Here is a 26,329-nt window from a genome sequence, read left to right as displayed (position 1 = left end):
AATTTTGGAGAATACCTTGCTTGTAGTTAGTTCTTGAAGTATTTCCTCCACTGTTGGCTTAGGGTGTCGTTCTCTAATTATAGCTTCATTGGCCATTCTCATGTCAACACATAATCTTATGTCACCCTTTGGTTTGGGCACAATCACTACGGGACTGACCCATTGTGTCGAATGTTCCACTGGTTCAATAATGTCTTGTTCGATCAATTCTTTAATTTTGGCTTTGACTTTCCCACGAAGTCCAAACGGAGTTCGGCGCATTGGTTGTGCCTTGGGTTTGATCGTTTCATCTACCGCTAGCTTCAATTGTCGACCTTTCAGCTTTCCTACTCCTTGGAAGACTGCGGGGAATTCTTGCTTCATATCCTCGTATGACTGAATTGAATTGACACAAGCTCCAATATGAAGTATTGCCAGGTCTTGCGCTGTGCTTCTACTCAGCAATGGTTCTCCCCTCTCTTCTATGACAATAAACTCTGCTTCGGTGTACTTATCTCCAGCTTCAACAGTTGCAGTAAAACATCCAATGGTCTGCAATGGCTTGGTTGCTGTGTATGGATACAGTTTCTTGGAACACTTCTTTGAGGTACAGATGATCTTTTTCCTTTTCAACTTCTCCCATAAATGTCGATCAATCACATTACTGAGTCTACAATGACCTGCACTGTCACTCCACCAATGATCACTAGGACCTTCTCATGATGTACATCATTCAACGTAAATTGGTAACAACTCTGTCCCTCCTGGGTATCATCATCGTCACCGTCTATCTGGCGAATGGTATCTTTCTTTCCAGGATACTTTCCTTTCCCCCAGGCTTTGCCTTTGGAAGTTGTACTCTTCCTCTTCTGGTCTGCATTGGACTTGCTTTTGCACTTCTTTGCAAAGTGGTCCTTACCTCCACACTTTCTGCAAACTTTGCCTTTGGCCAGGCAATATGGGTCTTTTCCAAAGTGACCTCAGTTTCCACATCGATAACACTCCACATCCTGTGTCGACGTATATCTTGGCTGGTTATGGCGATATGAGAGCCTCTTAATTTGCTGGCTTGAGTTGTCTTTCAGGGTCATGGTATGAAATTGCCCTTCAACAGCCTCTAATGCAGCAGCAATGGTTAAAGCATCGGTTGAGTTCCAACTCACTCCCTCTTTCCAGTAGACGTCTTCTGAGTTTATCTGATCTGCAGTGCTGTACGACTTGATCCAATAATTGGTTGTCCAAATCAGCTGGCATGTAATTGCATCCAACAGCTAGCTGGCGTAGTCTCGTCACATACTGAGCAATTGTCTGGCCATCTTCTTGTCTCGATCTCCGAAACAAATGGCGTTGAAATGTAGCATTCAGTGTCACTACATAGTGTGCATTTAATGCATCTACCGCTTTCCGGTACTCATCCTTTCTTCCAGTATTCAAAAGTGTCTTAAATGTTTCCCGAACTGCGGGTCCCGCAGTGAAAAGAAGTAACGCCCTTCTCTGCGCTTTTTGTTCAACCGTACCAGTATCTAGAAATAGGCCACGTCTGTCGGCGTAGGATTCAAATTCTTCCAGCCATGCCTTCCACTTCACACTTACAGTGCTTGCATCACCCGTTGGGTCAAAATGAGCAATTCCACTATGTGTTAGAAAGTCACCGTCTGCCCCAGCCATGAGGAAATATTCCAACCCCAAAAGTACTGAGTCAAAGAGAAAATTCTTATCACCTTGAAGTTGTCTGTAATCCTCTGTAATCTTCTTTAGTCTTTAATTTTCTTCAAGCTTCTTTCATCCTCGTCGCCAATGTCACATTTGTGGCCCGAAATGTGAAGTTAATAAAACATCGAACACAAGTTTTATCAGGTAAACTTCTCAGTGTCTTTATTTTCCAGTTTCCTTTGTTCTCCTGCTTGTGCTCTTATCTCTCTCTCATACCACGTGACTTCCGGTACATCTCATACATATTTATTATCATGACAGTCCTGTGTAAAAACAAAATTTCCCACTCAAATCCCTTATAAAACTTCTTTCTCTCATCTTAAACCTGTGCCCTTTTGTTTTTGATACCCCTATGCCTGACCAACTACCCTAGCTATTCCCCTCATAATTTTAAATAACTCTCTCAGGTTACCTCCTTGTCTCCTTTGCTCAAGGATAAGCAAACTCAGCCTATCCAACTTCTGTCCAAATTTAAATTCATCCAAACTAGGCCATATCCTGGTGAATTTAGTAAAAACACAATGCTGGAGAAACTCACAAAGTCAAACTGTGTTCATTATATAGCAAAAATAAAGATACATTACCAACGTTTATCCAACATGGTAATTTGATGATGGGCTCAAACCTAAAATGTAATTTTAATAAATTTGAAATTGAATTCTATGCAGAGGTGTTCAATAGCCTCTTTATTGGGAGCAGCTCTTCTGTATTCGGTTGATCCTTTTTTTTCTTCATTTGAACCCATCTCATGAGGTTTTAATAGGTAACATTTATAATAAGTTATTAAGATTGCAATCAAATTCTAATGACAAAATTAAAATGGCCTGGGAAGAGGAACTTTAGTTACATCTTCCAGAGGAATCATGGGAGAAGATTTTTAAATTGGTTAATACCTCTTCAATATGTGCTCATCATTCTTTGATTCAATTTAAAGTGGTACATTGGGTTCATATGTCAAAAGGTAAATTGGCCCGTATTTTTTACAACGTTAGCCCTATTTGTGATGGATCTAAATCAGAAGTGGCTTCTCTAATTCATATGTTTTGGTAATGCTCTATGCTGGAGAGGTATGCTTCGGTCATGCTCTATGCTGGAGAGGTATTGGATCGATATTTTTAAGACTATACTGGATATTAGTTTGCAACCTAACTTATTGAAAACAAGTCATTTATTTTTAACCCAAGCAGTTGTTTAACATATTGATAGATATTTTTCCTCAGAAATTTAGTTATTTTAGATTTCTAGCCTTAATCTTTTAATTGTTGATAATGACATTAATAACATGTATGTAAATGCAAACTATTTAATCATCTGCTTTGTAAAATATTTTTTAGCATTTGATTGCTATTGCTATTAGAATATAGAACACGGAAGAGAACAGCTCATTTTAGGCCCTTCAGATCGCAATGTTTTGCTGACCTATAATAAAGCTGCTCAATATCAAACTAACCCTTCCCTCCCTCATATCCATAGCCCTTCAATTATTTTACAACCACCTGCCTATCTAAGAGTCTTAAATGTTCCTATTGTACCAGCCACTACCACCACCCTAAGCAATGTATTTCAGGCACCCATCACTCTGTGTTTAAAAAAAAATTACCTCAACAATTTCCTCTAAACTTCCCTCCACTCATCTTAAATGGATGTCCTCTGGCATTATTGGCAAGGGGTGAAAGGTGCAGTCTGTTCACCCTTTCTATGCCTTTCATAATCTTATATACCTCCATTAAGTCACCACACATCCTCCATCATTCATTCAACCTTTCTTCATTAAACATATTCTCCAATCCAGGCAGTATCTTGGTACATCTCCTCTGCAGCATCTCGAAAGCTTCTACATTATTCCTATAATGAAGTGATCAGAACTGAACACAATTTTTAAAAAAATTTTTATTTATGATTTTCCATGCTTGAACACAGTTATCAACATTATCATTACCAACATTGACAACAATTTACAATTCTCCATTTCATACAGTTTTTATAAGCCTAGAGGACCCCAAAACCCAGCAGCAATAGATAGTCACCAAGACAAATGGTTACTTAAACAAAAATTGCTTTTAGTTATCTTTAAACATGAAAATGGATTCAAACTTTGACTTATCACTATTGACTTACTTAACCTAACTTAACGCCCTTCTAATTCTAAGCGCACATGTATGTAATGTGTGTGTGTAAGTTCAGAAAAGTTATTTGGTTCACAGTCCAATCTCACTTTTCATTCCTCCAAGTTTACTGGTTGCAGGCAATTCTTATACTGTGCACAAAATTTAACATGTATAAAGTTCACCAGGCTTCGGTGCTTGAAAGGTAAATGGTAACCTTTCAGGAAGATTCTTGTCAGTTTTCAGAGAGAAATTTGTTGTTCCAGGACATCCACAACTGATGTACTCCTTAATCATCCACTCCAGTGTCTTGCTGATGAAACATGCCTGCTTCAGGGTTCTCCAAATGATAACCTCTTTCTTTCAGGTCACCACGAGTTTCTTTCTGTTTCCCTTATTCTGAGAGAAACATTAGGCAGCCAGTCCTCTCCTCTTGCATGAACCACAAGGGCTTTGACCAGGCCATCTTCCAAATGGCTTTCCACAAGCTTGTCAGCTTGTCCTGTAACAGTCTCAGCTGCCTCTGCTGGCTGTAACACTGTCGAATGATCTGTCTCTCTCTCTCTCTCTCTCTCTCTCTTTCTCTGAGAGAAAAGCTTGTTTGACTCTCTCTGCTTGCAAAACCACATGACCCTCTTAAAACAACAAGTTCTCTTCCAGACAATCTGCAGCTCCAACAAGGTCTTTCATCTGTTGCCTTTTGTAAAGAACAATCCATTAGTGAAGTCTCTTGAACACTCTTCAAAGCTCTTGCAAAAGCTCTGAGGCCCTGATATGTCTAGCATGGGGCAAAGGTCCAGTATTTTAAATATCTGTTTTAAAGTGTTTGTATGTAACCTAGCCTTTCCCAATTTATCTCCAAATTTATCTATATACTCTGTCATACAGTTTATGCAGAGTTCAAGCTCTTTTTATCTCCCTTCCTCCTCAACCCCATATTCAACTCTAGACATTTAACTAATCACAATTTCACAGGACACTAAAGTCATTCACAACAAAGGGATGAGACATACGTCAGGAATTTGTGGGTTTGTCATGGCATGGCAGAGGCCAAGGTGAGGGGAAGAAAATTTAGGGAAGATGTCAGGGGTAAGTTTTAACATTTCATAATGCATGCCTGAAATGCATTGCCGGGGTGGTGGTGGAGGGTGGTACAATAAGGATGGAAAAGACTGTTAGAAAGTCTCATGGATATAAGAAAAACAGGGTTATAGGTGCGAGGTGGGGGAAGGTTTAGTTTGTTGGTCAGCACAAGATTGTGGGCCAAAGGGTCTGTAATATGCTGTAAAGTTCTATGTTTTCTGTTCTAAATGAATCAATATCTTCGCTTCAATCATTGATATGGTCATATGTTATATTTCAAGCAACATTTCATCCAGTCACCAGGGTCACCAGGGTAAAGCTCTTCAACTTGACTTTCTGGATGCAAGTTCTGAGTGCTTTCTTTTCATCTATTGGAGAGCCCCCGACCCATCTTAAATCTCTCCCTCCTTTCCATCTCTTCCACAAAGACCCTACCTTGGATTGGAAAACAGTGATCAATCCACAGTGCTAGACCAATAATCCTATCATAATTCTCATCTTTATGAAATTATTGCATTTTATGATAGAGGCAAATAATGAATAGAACAGTTTGCGCATTCATAATGAACATGCTGTCATCCTTAACCTGTATTGACCCAAGTTAATCACGATCCCTACTTCCAACTTAGTGGCCCAATCCACTCACATCCAACTCACTGAGAAAGGCTTTCCTGATCTACCTGAAGGCACCATTTCTTGTTGCCTTTAATAGATCTCACTTTAAAAAAATCATTTTAGAAGTTCTCCCAAGAAAATAGGAGCAGGAGGAGGCTAGTTGCTCCCCAAGTCTGTCCCACCATTCAATATAATCATGGCTGATCTTCCATAATCTTGAGTGTTTGAATTTTCCTCTTTAATTGTTTTGTGCTGCATTCATTGTTTCCTTGTTAACCTTTGCTTCTTTCACCATCTACAGCCTGACGGCCATGTTTCTTCATTCTTTCGAGTTCTTGCTTTGAATTACATCAGTTAAAGTAAGATGGAGATATACAGGAAGTATATCTATGGTGCCATGCTGGATGCCAGTACTCACACAGGAGAATGCAGTGCTGTATTATTTGATGAAAACTTTGATATATTTAGCATAACGGTCAGCGCAACTCTATTATAGTTGTCAATGACTTGGGTTCAAATCCGGCACTGTCTGATGTACGTTTTCCCCATGTCTGTGTGGGTTTCCTCCAGGTGCTTTGGGGTTGTAGGTTAATTGGGGTATTTGGGCTCATGGGCCGGAAAGGCCTGTTACTGTGCTGTATGTCTAAAAGAAAATTATTTTTCAAATTCTGAAGCACTCTACTTTGTTCAGTAATAATGAATGTAAATTTCACAATTTCTCAGTTGTGCCAACAGAGGCAGATTCACAACACCCCCACAGGTCATAACCTCAAGTACTGCCCAGTTAGAACCCCACAGAAGCTCCCACTGCTGCCTGAGGAACTGTCTGATATAGCCTTGGCAGGCTCTTCAACATCCCTGGTCTGGGATGCCAAATTTTTCATAAAACCAACAGAATCAACTGGCTGGGAATCTCCAGGCCAACCCCAGTACCTTCAGAGGAACAGCTGGTGATGGCATTAAAAGTGCTTGGTAACTTGGAATAGCTCTGTACAGTGGCTGACCATCTACTTCTCCATCCATCAGTCCCTTTTGTCTGTCCAGCACCCATGATGTCAGACTGGACCAAACACCCAGAAACCATCCTGGACCTGGCCCCAGGTTCCAGGATTGACCTGGAATCAAGGCACAGCTGGACCAAGAATCAGAGGCCTGAGAACAACTAGACCTGATCCCATCCTTAGTCCACATTGTTTTAGGCACATACAAGCAGATTTATCACTGTACAGTAATGGTGGGCACATTCTCTTGCAGGGAATCTCAAAAGTCCCTTGAAAGAGCTGGTGCTGCCATAATTGGTTGTAATTTTTTTGAATTTGCATCCCTGTCAATGTCTCCCTCCAGATTGTACTCCTTTTTGAAGTGAACATGTTTACAGGAATTTGAACAGGTCACAGTTAATGCTGGAAGTGCAAAGAGTGGACAAGAAGGAAAGGTGTTCACCTTCCTGACAAGAGATTGGGAAACAGGTCTCTGAGAGAGTGGATGATATTGTAATTGCTGGCTTCTGAAAGGAAGCATGAGAATTTATGTATTTTTCTGATAGCCTTCAGAACTTAACTTCTCCATATTACAGTAATAACATGCATATCAGGAGACTGCAATGCTTCAAAAAGATGGTCAGATTTCAAGAACAGGTCCAATATGATTATTTCCTATCCCTTCTTTTTCTTATTTAATATTTTTAGAAAGGCTTAGGAAATGTCTCTACTTTGGGCCTTGGCATCTAAAAGGGCCACTGGGGAACTGATTAAATTTAGGGATGAGTATGAGGACTGTTTGTTTCATCAGTGAGTTAAACTGCTGCAAAAGGTTACACATTACAGGGGATGAGCTTCATGGACAAAATTGAAGTTTACTTGAGTTGTATATTTAGCATTATCTGTAGCGAAAAAATGTATTGCTAGTACGTGGAAAGATACAAATATGATTGATATTAATAGATGGCTTTGAAGAAGACCGCAGAGCCCACCTCACTGACAAAAGACAAAGGAGGAAAAACCCAACACCCAACCCCAACCAACCAATTTTCCCCTGAAACCGCTGCAACCGTGTCTGCCTGTCCCGCATCGGACTTGTCAGCCACAAACGAGCCTGCAGCTGACGTGGACATTTACCCCCTCCATAAATCTTCGTCCGCGAAGCCAAGCCAAAGAATGAGATGAAATATTGTTTAATAATGGAAAAAATCACATATGTTTCGCGTGATAACTATAGTTTTTTTGTTAATAAGTGGTTGTTATATTCAGAATATTTACATTTTGACTTATATTGATTAGATCTTAATATGTATGCTTAATTTTTCTTTATTTTGTTTCTTTTTATGGCTCTCCTTTGGAGAGTTGGCTGAAAGGTGGGGGGGTGAGGTTCTTTTTTTTTCTTTTTTTTCTTTTTTTCTTTTTTTTTCTTTCTTTTTTCTTTTATATATATATAAAATATATCATTCATGTTTAGTTTATTGTTATATATGTTACTTATTATCCGTATTTGGAACGAATAAATAAAGTTTAAAAAAAAGTTTACATGAGGGAAGATGGGAGGATAGTTAAATGTAGGCATACAGCATAGTAACAGGCCTTTCCAGTCCACAAGCCCTTCCCCCCCCCCCCCAACCCCCCAATTAATCTACAATCCCCATCTATTTTGAAGGGAGCGAACTGGACAAAGCCCATGCAGACACATACAAACTCCTTACAGATAGTGCTGGATTTGAATCCGTGTCGCTGACGCTAATTGTTACGTTAAGCATGCCACCCAAGTAAAAGGAAGATACACTGTTGACAAACCACTTGTGTGCAGGAATCCGCTGTCAATTTCATGGTCAGTAAAGGCTTTGTTATCAATGATACCTTTGAGCTTAATCACTCACATTGACTACTTGTCAGAAAACTATTGAGGGTCTACCACGTTGGACTGGCATGTTAAAAAATAATTAAAAATAAAGAATATATTGCGCTTAAGTTGCTCTTAGAAATTAGTTTTCATTTCCCTGGAGTTTATTCTTATCTAAAGAAATTATATCACATAATGGCACAAAAATAACACAAATGTTATTCTCCTGAGGAGTTCATGATGCAAGTTGTATCTGGTGGAACACAGTCACAATCAAAAAATAATTACAGAAACATATGAAAATTATTAATTCCTTAGTTCAAAAAATTATACAACTTTACAGAAAGAAATAAATGTGAAAAATATGAAAATTGGATTAATATTCTTACATTAAACCATCATGGTTTTTGATCTGAAATATTAACTCTGTTTCGCTTTCCACAGGTGCTACCTGAGTTTCCAGCAATATTGGTATTATTTCAGATTTCCAGCGTCTGCACTTTTATTAATTTTCCATTTACATAACTTCAATGCTGTTTTAAAATATACTATGCTTAAATGTTTTTATACTTTAAAATATGACCACAATGTGGCCCCCCAAATTAGTTGACCTTTTTAGCAGAGACCTAATGTAAGATTATCAGCAAGCCTGTTTGGCCATCAAAAAATTACCCAGGCTTTCATTTGTTAGCAGTTTCTAAAGCTCAGCTATTAGAGGGGATCCAGAGTGGTGTCAGCACAGATCCCCAGGTGTATTGCTCCAATAGATATTGGAATAACCTGGTGCTTGAGGGCATGGTATTCCATTATCATGTTTTAACATGCTGAACGTGGTTCCTGACAGAGTGAGGTCATAGGGATGGGAAAAGAAAGGAAAAAACAGGCAATGGCCCAATTTGGAAAGTTTCTAGAATTTGATGGCAGCATAAATACTAGAGCCAAGTTGCTGAAAGCCTAATTGCTAAGACCCTTTCTACAATCCTGTGAAATTTGGTGTGATTGTGAGATTGCATGTGTACCATTTAAGCCAGAATGTAGGCTTAGGTCTGTGCATTCCTTTTGCATCATTAAATGACTTAATCAATTCAAGAGGTTGCAGATTTCTGTCTGGCTAATATATGACAGGAATATATCAAGTATTCTGTGAATTTCTCTCTCTGTACCCAGTCAGGCTTGTAATTTCAGATTTCTACATGTCTAGCCTGTAAGAATATTGTTTTGATCTTTTTGAAGATCAAAGCACCTGCTTTAGCAACTTTAGGGTGTCTCATCTCTTTTACCAGCCTCTTCAACAAAAGGTGGAATCAAGAGTGTAGCCTTAATACCAAGGAAAAGAAAAAAATTGGTAAAGCATTGATTAAAATACCTGTTTTACTTTATCAGGCTCCGTCTTCATTTTATTGATATTAATTTTTAAGAACCAATATCAATTAATTGCAGAAGAATCACAGACAACAATGATCATAGATCAATAAAACCAACATGCTTTCTTTGAATTATTACTTCTGTGTAATATTATTCCCAATACCCTATTATAATTAAAACCTAATATAGGAAACTTTGTAACAGCAGGACAAGAGAGCCCTGAGAAGTCAATATTTATCTAGATAAATTTTAGATGTTGCATATTAAATTACAAAGATATGAACATGCAGACTTTTGTCAAGCAATTACACAAGGATATTGTAGCAATGTAACTTTGCCGCTTGGTTCAGCTGCAGAAGTTTTATCGTTATCACAAATGTAACATCTTAAAAGGGTCATACATTGCATACTAAGCAGATGCACAAGATTTTTGAGCAAACTGGTGTTGGATTAAAAATTGTAGAACAGTTATAATAAATTAGAGGAAATAAATATTCCAAAGTGAATCCTCTCAATAGTAAACATACACAGAGATTAAGTGGGACTTCTGATAATAAAATAAAGAGCCATCCACTTCCTTCCTAAGGTATACTTCATTGGTAATGAGCACAAGGTCCTCTTAAAATGCTCTCAAGTTTGCATTGTCCATCTTGAAATACATCCTCAAAGTTCACACAGGTTAATTCAGCTGACATTTGATATTTGGTAGTCAAATCCCGATATCACAGTGGCACAATAAATCAGTCTAAAGGTTGTGTGGACCATGCATATGTGTAAAATAAATTTCTCACATTTTGAAAATGATAAGGCACATATAAAGAATTTAAAAATCCTCAAACTGCTCACATTGTTCACTTTACAATTTTATATCTTTTTTTCAAGTAAGTTTCTGTTCTCTGGATTTTTGGTTTCATTGGGTATCCCATCATCCTCTACTTCTGAGTGCTGAACGTAGCTCGTTATAGCTGGAACATCTAAATTGTTTTCCTTCTCTTTCTCTTGATCCTTTTTCTCTTGATCCACTGCACAATTCCCAAATGTTTCATATATTTTTCTTACATCTTCTGGTATTTCTTTTTTCAGTTCTTTATTTTTGTATCTCTTAATTCCTCGTGAAGATGAAAATTTATTGACGATATTGTCTTCTGATGCCCCTTGCATGCGCTTGTCATATTGCCCTGTTTCTTTCTGCTGTAAACTGTTTGCATTGCCATTTATACTTTCCTGAGATGATGCTTTGAACTGGCCTGTCTCAAGACCTGCAAATGCCAACCGTTTCTCAGGGGAGAGCATATCCAGGGAATGAGCTCGTTGATCCAAACCGAGCCGTCTTCGCTCCATGTTTCGAATTGTTGCTGCCCTCTGAAGTTTGTCGTGGATCTCCACACTTAATCGTCTCCGTGTTTCCCTGAACTCTGCTGTCACATTTGCTTTCCATTCAGCTGCATGAGCCTTAATTTCACCAACCTGTAGCCACAGATGAATAATATTATTTACATAATATTCATTAACATGCAAAGTAACATATGCAAGCTTAACGATGCTAAATGAAGGCATTTTTTGCATAAATAATGTCAAATCTGTGACACTATCAGTTCCTTCCTACCCAGAATTTTATTTCTCTCCACAAATATTGTTGCTTTGTTTAAGAATGATTGGGAACTCTAGGTTGGTGACCATCATGTCAAGGAGCATAGAATTAATGTACATTTGGAAAGGTAGGAGCTGATCAGGAATAGTCAGCTAGATCTTGCATGGGAAAAATCTTGTCTCACTAATTTGACTGTTTTTGAGGAGGTAACAAAGAAGATCAATGAAGGCAGGGTGATATACATTGTCTGCATGGACTTCAGTAAGACATTTGATAAGGTCTTGGAGGTTAAGGCATTTGGCATCCAAGTCAAACTAGCAATTTGAATCAAAAATTGGCTAAGTAATAGGAGCAGAGGATTGTGGTAGAGGGATATTTGGAAGGCTGTGGTGTACCGTAGTGTTTGGGACTGGAATGCTTTTGTCTGTCGTATATATTGATGTATGCAAATGTAGAAGTATAATTAGTAAGTTTGGAGAGGGCATGAATATTGGTGATGGTGAAGAAGGTTATCTGAGGTGATAGTAGGATTTAGACCAGATGCAAAATTGGGTGGAGCATTAATAGATGGAAGTAATCCTAACAAGAATGAGATGATGCATTTTGGAAGGTAGGGCATTCACTGTTATGGGTGGGGCACCAGAGTATTAATGAACCTAGAGACCTTACAGTTCAAGCCCATAGTTCCCTAAATATGATATCACAGGTTGGTTGAGTAGAGAAGAAAGGATATGGCGTGCTTGTCTTAGGCTAACGGTCAGAAATTTGCAACTTTCTAATGCACTGGTTAGACTGCACTTGGAGTATCATGTGCAGTTCTGGTCACCACATATAGGAAGGAGAGCGTGCAGAGAACATTCACCAGGATGTCGACTGGATTGAAGAATTTTGCATACCGGAAGATTAAATTGGTTGGGCTTGTTTTCCTTGGAATGTAGAATGGTGAAGGGTAGCCTGATAGAGATAGATAAGATCAAGGGAGGCATAAATAAATTAGATGGTCATTCTTTTTCCATGGTAAGGGTATTAAAAGTAAGAGGGCATAAATTTAAAGTGAGAGAAAGGAGTTTTAAAGTAAGTTTTTTTTTTACACACAGGTGACTGGTATCTAGAACACACTGACAGATGAAGTAGTGAAACCAGATAAAGTCACTATGTTTAGGCAGCATTTAGATAGTCACTTAAGTAGGAAAAACATAGAAGGTGATGGGCTGAAGAGCCTATTTCTGTCCAGTATGACTTCATGACTCTATGAAAACTAATCAAAATTAGAACAAGAGATATCGGAGCAAAGATTTTAAAGTTTTAAGATTCCAGAAGGAAGGAAAGACTGAAACGATAAAGGAAGTCTACAGTTTAAGCCATCACTTAGAACATTAGCTACCAAATCTATTCATCATACTTTTCACCAATTTTGACAGATTTCTAAGACTAAGAAATATTATCAATAGCTAATTAAAATATCAAAAATAAATGTCTCCATAATTCTCTGACTACAATCCTTACAACAAACTGAGTTTGGGTATAATTCCAGCCTTGGTTATGACTAGCATTCCTCAGATATTGTTACTTGCAATACCATTTGAAAGGTTTAAACATATAATCTAGGCTGATGCCCCAAATCTTTTCTGCCATCTACAAGGCAAAACCCTGGAACACTTTTCACTTGCCTGGATGAGTATTGCGCCAACCACACTCAAGGAGCTCGACACCATCCAGGACAAAGCAGCCTGCTTCATTGGCACCCTAAGCATTCATTTCCTCCATCATCGGTATACCAGGATTGCAGTACATGCCATCTACAAGTGAGATGTAGTTACTTGCCCAAACCTCTCCAACAGCACCTCCCTCAACTCCACTCTAAAGAAAGACAAGGGCAATCGGTGTGTGGGAAGATCACTATCCATGCAACTCCCTCCAAGCTACATATCATCTTGACTTGAAAATATATTGCCATTCCTTTATTAGTGCTTCCTCTAATTTTTGAAATTCCATATTGAACCTCATGGAAATAGCTTTGCCAGAACAGATGGAGTTGACTCTGAAGTTAGTCCACCATCAAGTTCTCAAGGCCAATTATGGATGAACAGTAATGCTGGCCCATGTTCCAATAAAGCAATGAGTAGAACAACTCCCACATTGTCTTGGGTGTGTATTGTTCAGTCTGAGGTGCAAATATTTGGTTGTGATGTTAAAAGATGCCTTGTCAGTCCTCCCAGAAATGTAAAAAGTATTATTTTGATCATAATATTTGTGGCATCTTGGAAAATCTATCCAATTATTCCATTCCCCTGTTCATTTCCAAAGAACTTGTTTATAGCTAAACATCTCATGATGCCATTTGAGGGCCCCATCTCTCCTCAGGTCTTTATTGCACACGCCTAGAAATATCCAGTTAAGTGATATTAATGTTCCAGAACAGAACCAAGGGAAGATAAGTAATGAGTACTAGAGTTGGGAATATTTAAATTAATGAATGCACAAGGCCGCATCTGGAGTACTGAGTGCAGCTCTTCTCTCCTTACTTACGGAAGGATGTTCTTACTGGCTTTGGAGGCGGTGCAGAAGAGGTTCACCAGGTTTATTCCAGAGGTGAAATGGTTAGCCTATGAAGAGAGATTGAGTTGTTTGGGACTATACTTGCTGGAATTTAGAGGAATGAGAAGGGATCTTATAAAAACATATAAAATTATGAAAGGCATAGATAAGATGGAGGTAGATAAATTTTTCCAAAGGGGAGACATAGCCTCAAGATTAATAGTAGTAAATTTAGGACAGAGATGAAGAGGAACTGCTTTTCCCAGAGGGAGGTGAATCTGTGGAATTCAAGTGGAGGCTAACTCAGTCGATATATTTAAGACAATGTTGGATATATTTTTACATAGTAAGGGAATTAAGGGGTGTAGGGAAAAGGCAGGTACTTAGAGATGAATCTATCATCAGATCAGCCATGATCACATTGAATGGTGGAGCAGGCTTGACAGGCCAGATGGCCTCCTCCTGCTTCTATTTCTTATGTTCTTATAAATTTGCTATTTAAAAAAAAAATTGAAAAATTATTTTTAATTCCTCTGACACTGGGTTTCAAGGTTTCAAAAATTACCTTTGGAATCCATCCATAAATAGCAATATTGCAGGCGAATTAATGCTTTTAAAATAAAATTCCCAGTTGCTTTTCACATCCCCAGGTACTAAATGGAGACAGCCTGAATTCATTTTGGTCTAGTGCACCCCTTAGATGAAGGTTTTAATCACACTTACCTGAATACAAGTGCTTTTGTCCTATGCAGTACAAGTGTTGCTTATAAGTTACTGTGGAAATTTTTACTAGATTTAGGGTTTTCTATTGAGTTTTCAAGTTAGTATTAAAGCCTTTCATTTTCCCTCTGATTTCACAATGCTCTGCTAGAAATGTAGACCCTTACTGCGGATGAGTACGTCAGACTCAGAATCTTGTATGTTGAATCTTGTAATCAATAAAGGAAACAAATTCTATGTTTAATTGCTTTCATGACTTTGGTGAATCTCTACACAATTGACCTTGCCTACACAAATCCTCATTTAAATGTGAATAAAGCTATGTCTCAGGCAAAAAACGAGGGTTCATTTGTGGAACACAAATAGCTGCAGTTCAACCAGGGTTGAAGATATATTGTAAGTTTATATTTCTTGGCATTAAAGTCTGACCATAATGGCCCTTAATTACTGTTAGGCTTTTGTATTAACGCTTTTCTTGTAAAGCCTTCAGTTTCTGGAAGACATTTGTCCCGATGTGTCTGATGAGATCAATTTTACAAGGGTTCAAGATACTCAGCAGCAATAGAACATTCTGATTTTAGATTTATTGTCAGAGAACATAACATCACATGCAACCCTAAGATTTTTGTCTGCCTTGGGCCAAGCAGAATTATCACTTATTGGCAATTTAAAAAAATTGTAATCAACATACACGTAAACAAAAATGTATTGTTCAATAATACTTTTTGTTACCTTCAGTTACCATCCTTCCTTAGGGCCAGTTTGGGCCCTGAAATTACTCAAGCAGGACTCATTGAAAAGGTGAAACTGCTCCATGAAGGAAATGTATATGTTTATTTCGAGAATTTATTTTTATTGATGAGTGAGAGCCCAAAGCCAGGTTTGCATAAATCTAAGGTGAGATGGGAGTCTGACTTCGACACAACAATTGACAAACAATTCTGGTCAGATCTATGTCAGGGAAGTTTGTAAGCTACTAACAATGCCAGGTATAGATTGGCCCACTATAATTTTCTCCATCAACTGTACCTCACCCTACAGAAATGACACCAATATAAACTGGAAGTACAGAGATGGGTTTTAGGTGTGGTGTTCCTTTTTACATTCTACCTGGCTTTGCATGAAGATGAGGCCCTTCTGGTATGACCTCTGTGAAACCCTAACCAAGATCCTGGGAGTCACCTTCCCAGTTGACCCAGAGCTTTGTCTTCTGGGGAACTTTACCACAGTTGGTAGATCACTAATAATTCTCAAATTAAATTCATAGAAATTGCCTTATGAATTGCCAGGGAGTGCTTAGCAGTAACATGGAAGTCTGATTCCCATCTTCTCATGGATAGATGATCTTTGGAGATGAATAGCTGCATCCCAGTTCAAAAGGTCACATACAATCTCAGGAAGGAATATAGTACCTTTGTAAAAATCTGGCAGCTTTATTTAGAGCATATAGGTACTTAACTGGCTCCAATATAGGGTTACGATTGCTACTGGCTAGCCAGTAGACCTCTGTAAAGATTTTAACACTGTGATATTTCCATGTCTCTATGTTTCACTGTTTAATAGGACTTATATAGAGGGGAGGGGGTGGTGGGAGGGGTTATCTTGATTTGGTTTGATTGTTAAATATATTTAAAATGATAAATAAAATATTACAAAAAAAGAAATGGACTGTGCAATGCAGAAAGAAAAAAAATCAAGGAAGTGCAAAAGTAAGAATCTTTAAATTAGTCACTGATTGAGTGTTATTGAAGAGTCTGATGGGGGAGGAGTAGCCGCTATTCCTGAACCTGGTGGTGTGTATCTTGTGGCACCTATACCTCTTTCCTGATGGCAGAAATGAGAACAGAGTGTGTGCTGGGTGAAGTGGATCCTTGATGATTGCTGTTGCTCTCTGACGGTTGCGTTCCCGGTAGATGGTCTTGGTGGTGAGGAGGGTTTTGCCTGTGATATTCTGAGTTGTGTCCACTACCTTTTCAACTCAGGGGTATCGTTGTCCCCATACCAGACCGTAAGGCACCGACAGCACACTTCCCACCACACATCTATAGAAATTTCTGATTTCTACAAGATTTCTGATATCATACCAAACCTCCGCAAACTCCCTATGAAGTAGAGGCACTGTTGTGATTTCTTCACAAGGTCATTAGTGCATTGGGTCCAGGAAAGATCCTTCGAGACAGTGACTCCCAAGAACTAAAATTTGCTCATCCTCTCCACCTCTAATCCCCCAATGACCACTGGCTCGGAAACATCTGGTTTTCCCTTTCTGAAGTCAACAACCATCTCCTTGAATTTGGTGATATTAAGTGTGACATTGTTGTCGGTTCACCATTCAGCCAAGTTTTCAGTCTCTCTCATACCTCTTTTTATACAACCCACTACCATGGTATCATCAGTGAATTTGTAGATGGTTTAGTTGTCATACTGAGCCACAGAGTCATAGGTGTAGAGCGAGTAGAGCAAGGGATTAAGAACACAGCTCTGTGGTGCTTCAGTACTGATGGAGATTGTGGAGGAGATGTTCTAATCAATCTTCACTGATTGTGGACTGGAGGTGAGGAAATCCAGGATTCAATTACAAAATGGCCCACGTCATGGAGCATGCTGCTCAGTTTTGAGGGATGATGTGTTGAATGCCAAACTGTAGTCGCTAAAGAACATCCTGATGCATCTTTGTTATCCAGGTGTTCCAGTGATTTGTGTAGAGCTTCAGTCAATATCTTTTTTTAAATTTTTTTATTTTTCACACTATAAACCACATTGATCAAGATACATACATTTTCCTTTTCAAATATATACAGTGTCGTTTTCTCCCCCCCCTCCCTCTTCCCATCCCACCCTCCCTACCTCCCCTCCCATTCATTTAAAGTTCAGAATCTAAGATACATTAAACCCATCAAACAATGTTATCACTCAATAAAAACAAACAAGAATTTCCACTGAGTCAATTCTTTTCATTCCCTTCTCCTTCTGTCATTTTAGGTTGTAGATGTCCCCGGTAGGTTTTCTCTATTGTGTTTCATGTATGGCTCCCATATTTGTTCAAATATTGTAATATTATTTCTTAAATTATATGTTATTTTTTCTAATGGAATACATTTATTCATTTCTATATACCATTGTTGTATTCTCAAGTTATCTTCTAATTTCCAGGCTGACATAATACATTTTTTTACTACAGCTAGGGCTATCCTAACAAATCTTTTTTGTGCACCATCCAAATCAAGTCCAAATTCTTTGTTTTTTATGTTACTTAGGAGGAAGATCTCTGGGTTTTTTGGTATATTACTTTTTGTGATTTTATTTAATATCTGGTTTAGATCTTCCCAAAATTTTTTCACTTTCTCACATGTCCAGATTGCATGAATTGTTGTTCCCATTTCCTTTTTACAGCGAAAACATTGGTCAGATACTGTTGAGTCCCATTTATTTAACTTTAAGGTGTAATATATAGCCTGTGTATCCAGTTATATTGTATCATACGTAACCTCGTATTTATTGTATTTCTCATAGTTCCTGAGCATAACTTCTCCCATGTTTCATTCTTTATCTTTATGTTTAGATCTTGTTCCCATTTTTGTTTAGTTTTACTATTTGTTTCCTCGTTCTCCTTTTCTTGTAGTTTAATATACATGTTTGTTATAAATTTTTTGATTATCATTGTGTCTGTAATCACATATTCAAAATTACTTCCCTCTGGTAACCTTAGACTGCTTCCCAATTTGTCCTTCAAGTAGGATTTCAGTTGGTAGTATGCCAACACTGTATCGAGAGTTATATTATATTAATCCTTCATTTGTTCAAAGGATAATAATTTATTTCATGAAAAGCAATTTTCTATTCTTTTGATCCCTTTTTTCTCCCATTCTCTAAAGGAAAGGTTATCTATTGTAAAAGGGATTAGCTGATTTTGCGTCAGTATTAGTTTCGGTAGTTGGTAATTTGTTTTATTCCTTTCTACATGAATCTTCTTCCAAATATTGAACAGATGATGTAATACTGGAGAATTCCTATGTTGTACCAATTTTTCATCCCATTATATAATATATGTTCGGGTATCTTCTCCCCTATTTTATCTAGTTCTAATCTAATCCAATCTGGCTTTTCCCTTGTTTGATAAAAATCTGATAGGTATCTTAATTGTGCGACTCTATAATAATTTTTAAAGTTTGGCAGTTGTAAGCCTCCTTGTTTATACCATTCTGTTATTTTATCTAGTACTATCCTCGGTTTCCCCCCTTTCCATAAAAATTTCCTTATTATTTTCTTTAACTCCTTGAAGAATTTCTCCGTCAAGTGTATTCGCAATGCCTGAAATAGGTATTGTATCCTTGGGAAAATGTTCATTTTAATACAGTTTATCCTTCCTATTAGTGTTAGTGGTAAGTCTTTCCAATGCTCTAAGTCGTCCTGTAATTTTTTCATTAGTGGATAATAATTGAGTTTATATAGATGGCCAAGGTTTTTATTTATTTGTATACCTAGGTATCATATTGCTTGCATTTGCCATCTGAATGGTGATTCTCTCTTAAATTTTGAGAAATCCGCATTATTCATTGGCATTGCTTCACTTTTATTTGCGTTAATCTTGTATCCCGACACTTCTCCAAATTCCTTCAATTTCTTATGTAATTCTTTTATTGATATTTCTGGTTCTGTTAAGTATACTATAACGTCATCTGCAAATAAACTGATTTTATATTTTTATCCCTTTTATTTTATTTTCTGTTCTTATCAGTTCTGCTAGTGGTTCTATGGCTAACGCGAACAGTAAGGGCGATAGTGGGCATCCCTGCCTTGTTGATCTGCTTAAGTTAAATTGTTTTGATCTATATCCATTTACTGTCACTTTTGCCAATGGCCCCTTATATAATGCTTTAATTCAATTAATATATTTCTCTGGTAAACTGAATTTTTGTAGTACTTTGAATAAATAATTCCATTCTACTCTGTCAAAGAACTTCTCTGCGTCTAAAGCCACTGCTACTGTTGGAGCTTTATTTCCTTCTACTGCATGAATTAAGTTAATAAATTTACAAATATTGTCTGTTGTTCGTCTTTTTTTAATAAATCCAGTTTGGTCTAGATTTACTATTTTTGGTACATAGTCGGATAATCTGTTTGCTAATAGTTTAGCTATTATCTTATAATCTGTGTTAAGTAGAGATATTGGTCTATATGACGCTGGTGCGAGTGGATCTTTTCCTGTCTTTGGTATTACTGTAATTATTGCTGTCCGGGCACAGGGCACAGGGAGAGCAGCAGCGGCCCCGGCCCCGGTCCGGGCGAAGGGTAGACGGCGGCGGCCCCGATCCGGGCAGGAGCAAGGGGGAGACGGCGGCCCCAGTCCGGGCACAGGGATAGCAGCAGCGGCCCCGGCCCCGGTCCGGGCGAAGGGTAGACGGCGGCGGCCCCGATACGGGCAGGAGCAAGGGGGAGACGGCGGCCCCAGCCTCGGTCGAGTGAGGCAGGCGGAGGCCCCGGTCCGGACAGGGAGTGGGAGGCGGCGGCCCCAGTCCGGGCACAGGGAGAGCAGCAGCGGCCCCGGCCCCGGTCCGGGCGAAGGGTAGACGGCGGCGGCCCCGATACGGGCAGGAGCAAGGGGGAGACGGCGGCCCCGGCCTCGGTCGAGTGAGGCAGGCGGAGGCCCCGGTCCGGGCAGGGAGTGGGAGGCGGCGGCCCCAGTCCAGGCACAGGGAGAGCAGCAGCGGCCCCGGCCCCGGTCCGGGCGAAGGGTAGACGGCGGCGGCCCCGATACGGGCAGGAGCAAGGGGGAGACGGCGGCCCCAGTCCGGGCACAGGGAGAGCATCAGCGGCCCCGGCCCCGGTCCGGGCGAAGGGTAGACGGCGGCGGCCCCGATACGGGCAGGAGCAAGGGGGAGACGGCGGCCCCGGCCTCGGTCGAGTGAGGCAGGCGGAGGCCCCGGTCCGGACAGGGAGTGGGAGGCGGCGGCCCCAGTCCAGGCACAGGGAGAGCAGCAGCGGCCCCGGCCCCGGTCCGGGCGAAGGGTAGACGGCGGCGGCCCCGATACGGGCAGGAGCAAGGGGGAGACGGCGGCCCCGGCCTTGGTCGAGTGAGGCAGGCGGAGGCCCCGGTCCGGGCAGGGAGTGGGAGGCGGTGGCCCCAGTCCAGGCACAGGGTGAACTGCGGCGGCCTCGGCCCCGGTCCGGGCAGTATGGACCGACCTAGGAGGGGAGGCAGACCCCTCCAGCCCGGGTAAGAAACCTGCATAGGAGAAGGCCACTCCGATATAAAACCTACGACCCAAGGACCTCGCTGCCACGTCCCAGCTTGCTTGGCCACGGCACACGAACCATGGGTGTAAAGGGTGGGGCCAGTACTGCGCGCACTGCACTCCACCTAAAAGCTCCTTTGCGCAGGCCCGAGGACAGGTCCACGTCCTCCCCCTCAACGTCCTCCCCCTCCACGTCCTCCCCCTCAAAAGATGCTCACAAACTCAAGCTAGCATGCTGGAACATCAGAACCATGCTAGACAAGACTGACAGCCACCGACCTGAACGTCGGTCTGCCCTCATTGCACATGAACTCCTCAGACTTGACATCGACATAGCCGCTCTCAGTGAAGTCCGCCTGGCAGATGTAGGCAGCCTCCAAGAACGCGGCGCGGGCTACACACTCTACTGGTCTGGCAAGCCTTCGGATGAACGACGCCTATCTGGTGTAGGCTTCATGGTCAAGAGCTTCATTGCCTTCAAACTCGAAAACCTTCCGACAGGCCTCTCGGACCGAATCATGTCCATGCGACTCCCACTTCAAAACAAGCGTCACATCACCCTCATCAGTGTCTATGCTCCAACCCTCCAGGCGGAACCAGCAGAAAAGAACAAGTTCTACACCGACCTGCGCAACCTCATCCAACGTACCCCTACAGCCGACAAGGTTGTCATCCTGGGCGACTTCAACGCTCGTGTCGGCAAAGACTCAGAAACCTGGCCAGGAATCCTGGGCAAGCATGGCGTCGGCAAGTGCAACGACAATGGGCGCCTCCTGTTGGAGCTCTGCGCAGAACAGCGGCTTGTCATTACAAACACCCTTTTTCAGCAGAGGGACAGCCTTAAGACCACCTGGATGCATCCCCGATCCAAACACTGGCACCTCCTGGACTACATCCTGGTGCGAGAAAGTGACAAACAAGATGTGCTCCACACCAGGGTCATGCCTAGCGCGGAATGCCACACTGACCACCGGCTGGTTCGCTGCAAGCTCAACCTTCACTTCAAGCCAAAGCCCAGGAACAATAAAGCCCCCAGAAAGAGGTTCAATGTTGGAAAACTGCAGTCAGACGAAGCGAGAGGAAACTTCCAGGCAAACCTCAAAGCAAAGCTCGACGTTGCAACCCACCTCACGGACCCGTCCCCTGAAACCCTCTGGGATCAGTTGAAGACTACAATACTGCAATCCACTGAAGAGGTACTGGGCTTCTCCTCCAGGAAAAACAAGGACTGGTTTGACGAAAACAGCCAGGAAATCCAGGAGCTGCTGGCAAAGAAGTGAGCTGCCCACCAGGCTCACCTTACAAAGCCGTCCTGTCCAGAGAAAAAACAAGCCTTCCGTCGCGCATGCAGCCATCTTCAGCGCAAACTCCGGGAGATCCAAAATGAGTGGTGGACTAGCCTCGCCAAACGAACACAGCTCAGCGCGGACATTGGCGACTTCAGGGGTTTCTACGAGGCTCTAAAGGCTGTGTACGGCCCCTCACCCCAAGTCCAAAGCCCGCTGCGCAGCTCAGACGGCAAAGTCCTCCTCAGCGACAAGATCTCCATCCTCAACCGATGGTCAGAACACTTCCAATCTCTTTTCAGTACCAACCGCTCAGTCCAAGATTCCGCCCTGCTCCAGCTCCCTCAACAGCCCCTAAGGCTAGAGCTGGATGAGGTTCCCACCCTGGATGAGACATATAAGGCAATCGAACAACTGAAAAGTGGCAAAGCAGCAGGTATGGATGGAATCCCCCCAGAAGTCTGGAAGGCTGGCGGCAAAACTCTGCATGCCAAACTGCATGAGTTTTTCAAGCTTTGTTGGGACCAAGGTAAACTGCCTCAGGATCTTCGTGATGCCACCATCATCACCCTGTACAAAAACAAAGGCGAGAAATCAGACTGCTCAAACTACAGGGGAATCACGTTGCTCTCCATTGCAGGCAAAATCTTCGCTAGGATTCTACTAAACAGAATAATACCTAGTGTCGCCGAGAATATTCTCCCAGAATCACAGTGCGGCTTTCGCGCAAACAGAGGAACCACTGACATGGTCTTTGCCCTCAGACAGCTCCAAGAAAAGTGCAGAGAACAAAACAAAGGACTCTACATCACCTTTGTTGACCTCACCAAAGCCTTCGACACCGTGAGCAGGAAAGGGCTTTGGCAAATACTAGAGCGCATCGGATGTCCCCCAAAGTTCCTCAACATGATTATCCAACTGCACGAAAACCAACAAGGTCGGGTCAGATACAGCAATGAGCTCTCTGAACCCTTCTCCATTAACAATGGCGTGAAGCAAGGCTGTGTTCTCGCACCAACCCTCTTTTCAATCTTCTTCAGCATGATGCTGAACCAAGCCATGAAAGACCCCAACAATGAAGACGCTGTTTACATCCGGTACCGCACGGATGGCAGTCTCTTCAATCTGAGGCGCCTGCAAGCTCACACCAAGACACAAGAGAAACTTGTCCGTGAACTACTCTTTGCAGATGATGCCGCTTTAGTTGCCCATTCAGAGCCAGCTCTTCAGCGCTTGACATCCTGCTTTGCGGAAACTGCCAAAATGTTTGGCCTGGAAGTCAGCCTGAAGAAAACTGAGGTCCTCCATCAGCCAGCTCCCCACCATGACTACCAGCCCCCCCACATCTCCATCGGGCACACAAAACTCAAAACGGTCAACCAGTTTACCTATCTCGGCTGCACCATTTCATCAGATGCAAGGATCGACAATGAGATAGACAACAGACTCGCCAAGGCAAATAGCGCCTTTGGAAGACTACACAAAAGAGTCTGGAAAAACAACCAACTGAAATACCTCACAAAGATAAGCGTATACAGAGCCGTTGTCATACCCACACTCCTGTTCGGCTCCGAATCATGGGTCCTCTACCGGCACCACCTACGGCTCCTAGAACGCTTCCACCAGCGTTGTCTCCGCTCCATCCTCAACATCCATTGGAGCGCTCACACCCCTAACGTCGAGGTACTCGAGATGGCAGAGGTCGACAGCATCGAGTCCACGCTGCTGAAGATCCAGCTGCGCTGGATGGGTCACGTCTCCAGAATGGAGGACCATCGCCTTCCCAAGATCGTATTATATGGCGAGCTCTCCACTGGCCACCGTGACAGAGGTGCACCAAAGAAAAGGTACAAGGACTGCCTAAAGAAATCTCTTGGTGCCTGCCACATTGACCACCGCCAGTGGGCTGATAACGCCTCAAACCGTGCATCTTGGCGCCTCACAGTTTGGCGGGCAGCAGCCTCCTTTGAAGAAGACCGCAGAGCCCACCTCACTGACAAAAGGCAAAGGAGGAAAAACCCAACACCCAACCCCAACCAACCAATTTTCCCTTGCAACCGCTGCAATCGTGTCTGCCTGTCCCGCATCGGACTGGTCAGCCACAAACGAGCCTGCAGCTGACGTGGACTTTTTTACCCCCTCCATAAATCTTCGTCCGCGAAGCCAAGCCAAAGAATTATTGCTGTTTTGCATGAATCTGGTAAGCTTTGTGTTTTATCAATCTGATTGATTTCTTCCAGGAGGGGAGGAATTAATAAATCTTTAAATTTTTTATAGAATTCTATTGGGAATCCATCCTCTCCTGGTGTTTTATTATTTGGTAGATTTTTTATTATCTCTTGTATTTCTACTATTTCAAATGGTTCTGTTAATTTATTTTGTTCCTTTATTTGTAATTTCGGTAGTTCAATTTTAATTAGAAATTCATCTATTTTTTCTTCATTCCCTTCGTTTTCAGTTTGGTATAATTGTTCGTAGAATTCTCTGAAGTTTTCATTAATCTCCGTTGGATTATATGTGATTTGTTTGTCTTTTTTCCTTGATGCCAATATCATTCTCTTAGTTTGTTCTGTCTTAAGCTGCCATGCTAGAATTTTGTGCGTTTTTTCTCCTAGTTCATAATATTTCTGTTTTGTCTTCATTATGTTCTTCTCCACCTTATATGTTTGTAGTGTTTCATATTTTATTTTTTTTATTTGCCAATTCTCTTCTTTTAGTTGTGTCTTCCTTCATTGCTAATTCTTTTTCTATATTTACTATTTCCCTTTCCAACTGCTCTGTTTCCTGATTGTAGTCCTTCTTCATCTTGGTTATATAACTTATTATTTGCCCTCTGATGAATGCTTTCATTGCGTCCCATAGTAAAAACTTATCTTTCACCGATTCCGTATTTATTTCAAAGTACATTTTAATTTGTCATTCAATGAATTCTCTAAAATCCTGCCTTTTAAGTAGCATGGAGTTTAATCTCCATCTATACATTCTTGGAGGGATGTCCTCTAACTCTATTGTCAATATGAGGGGTGAATGGTCCAATAATATTCTAGCTTTATATTCTGTTTTTCTAACTCTGCCTTGCATGCGAGCTAATAACAGGAATAGGTCTATTCTTGAGTATGTTTTATGTCTACCCGAATAACATGAATATTCCTTTTCCTTTGGGTGTTGTTTCCTCCAAATATCCAAAAGTTGCATTTCTTGCATCGATTTAATTATAAATTTGGTTACTTTGTTCTTTCTGTTAATTTTTTTCCCAGTTTTATCCATGTTTGAATCCAAATTAAGGTTGAAATCCCCTCCTATTAGTATGTTCCCTTGCGTGTCTGCTATCTTCAAAAAAATATCTTGCATAAATTTTTGATCTTCTTCGTTAGATGAATATACATTGAGTAAATTCCAAAACTCCGAATATATCTGACATTTTATCATTACATATCTCCCTGCTGGATTTATTATTTCCTCTTCTATTTTAATTGGTACATTTTTACTGATTAATATAGCTACTCCTCTTGCTTTTGAATTATATGACGCTGCTGTTACATGTCCTATCCAATCTCTCTTTAATTTCTTGTGCTCCATTTCAGTTAAGTGTGTTTCTTGCATGAATGCTATATCAATTTTTTATTTTTTCAGTATATTTAGCAGTTTCTTCCTTTTGATTTGGTTATGTATTCCGTTAATATTTAAAGTCATATAGTTCAACATAGCCATTTCATACTTTGTTTGTCTTTCCTTTTCGTTTCCTCATCATCACCTTTCCTTCTTATCCATTTCAGCTTTCTTGTTTTGAACACTTTATAAGACAACATTTCTAAAACATCAAACATTTCCCTTATTCTCCTATCTAAAATTTCTTTAACCCCAGTATCCCCTCCCCTTCCTGAGTTGCCCTTTAGCCCTTGTCGGGCAACCACATCTCCCCTCTCCATTTGGATTTGCGAATTCACTCGCAAGCGTCAACTGATTTTGCAGTGACCGTAACTCCTCCCCACCCAGCCCCCCCAGAAAAGATTCCAATTTTCATATACAACAAAGATCACTCTCTTAATTCCCTCCTTACTTCCTCTCTTTCCTTTCTTTCCCTTATTAATTCTTATCTATACTCTATATATTTTCCTTTAAATACGCATACACTCATGTACACACATATATACATACACATCTATATATATATATATATATTTATATATATATATATATATATATATATATATATATATATATACATACACACATATATACACCCATATACACACATACATATAG

The 26,329-nt window shown here is 40.8% G+C and overlaps 1 protein-coding gene across 1 annotated transcript in view; it reads right to left on the bottom strand.

The window, feature by feature from the left end:
* Window positions 1-8,222: 8,222 nt before the first annotated feature.
* The window catches only part of LOC138753394 (potassium channel subfamily K member 10-like), a 78,063-nt gene continuing 59,956 nt past the window's right edge, over window positions 8,223-26,329 (bottom strand). Inside the window, exon 6 of the mRNA XM_069916334.1 lies at window positions 8,223-11,159. Within this exon, the coding sequence (XP_069772435.1) occupies window positions 10,557-11,159 (603 nt within the window). The 3' untranslated portion in view covers window positions 8,223-10,556. The remainder of the gene's footprint in view (window positions 11,160-26,329) is intronic.

This window comes from Narcine bancroftii, chromosome 2, assembly GCF_036971445.1.
Source record: "Narcine bancroftii isolate sNarBan1 chromosome 2, sNarBan1.hap1, whole genome shotgun sequence".
In the NCBI taxonomy this organism is placed as follows: Eukaryota; Metazoa; Chordata; class Chondrichthyes; order Torpediniformes; family Narcinidae; genus Narcine; species Narcine bancroftii.
This window is presented reverse-complemented; position numbering and strand designations above follow the sequence as displayed.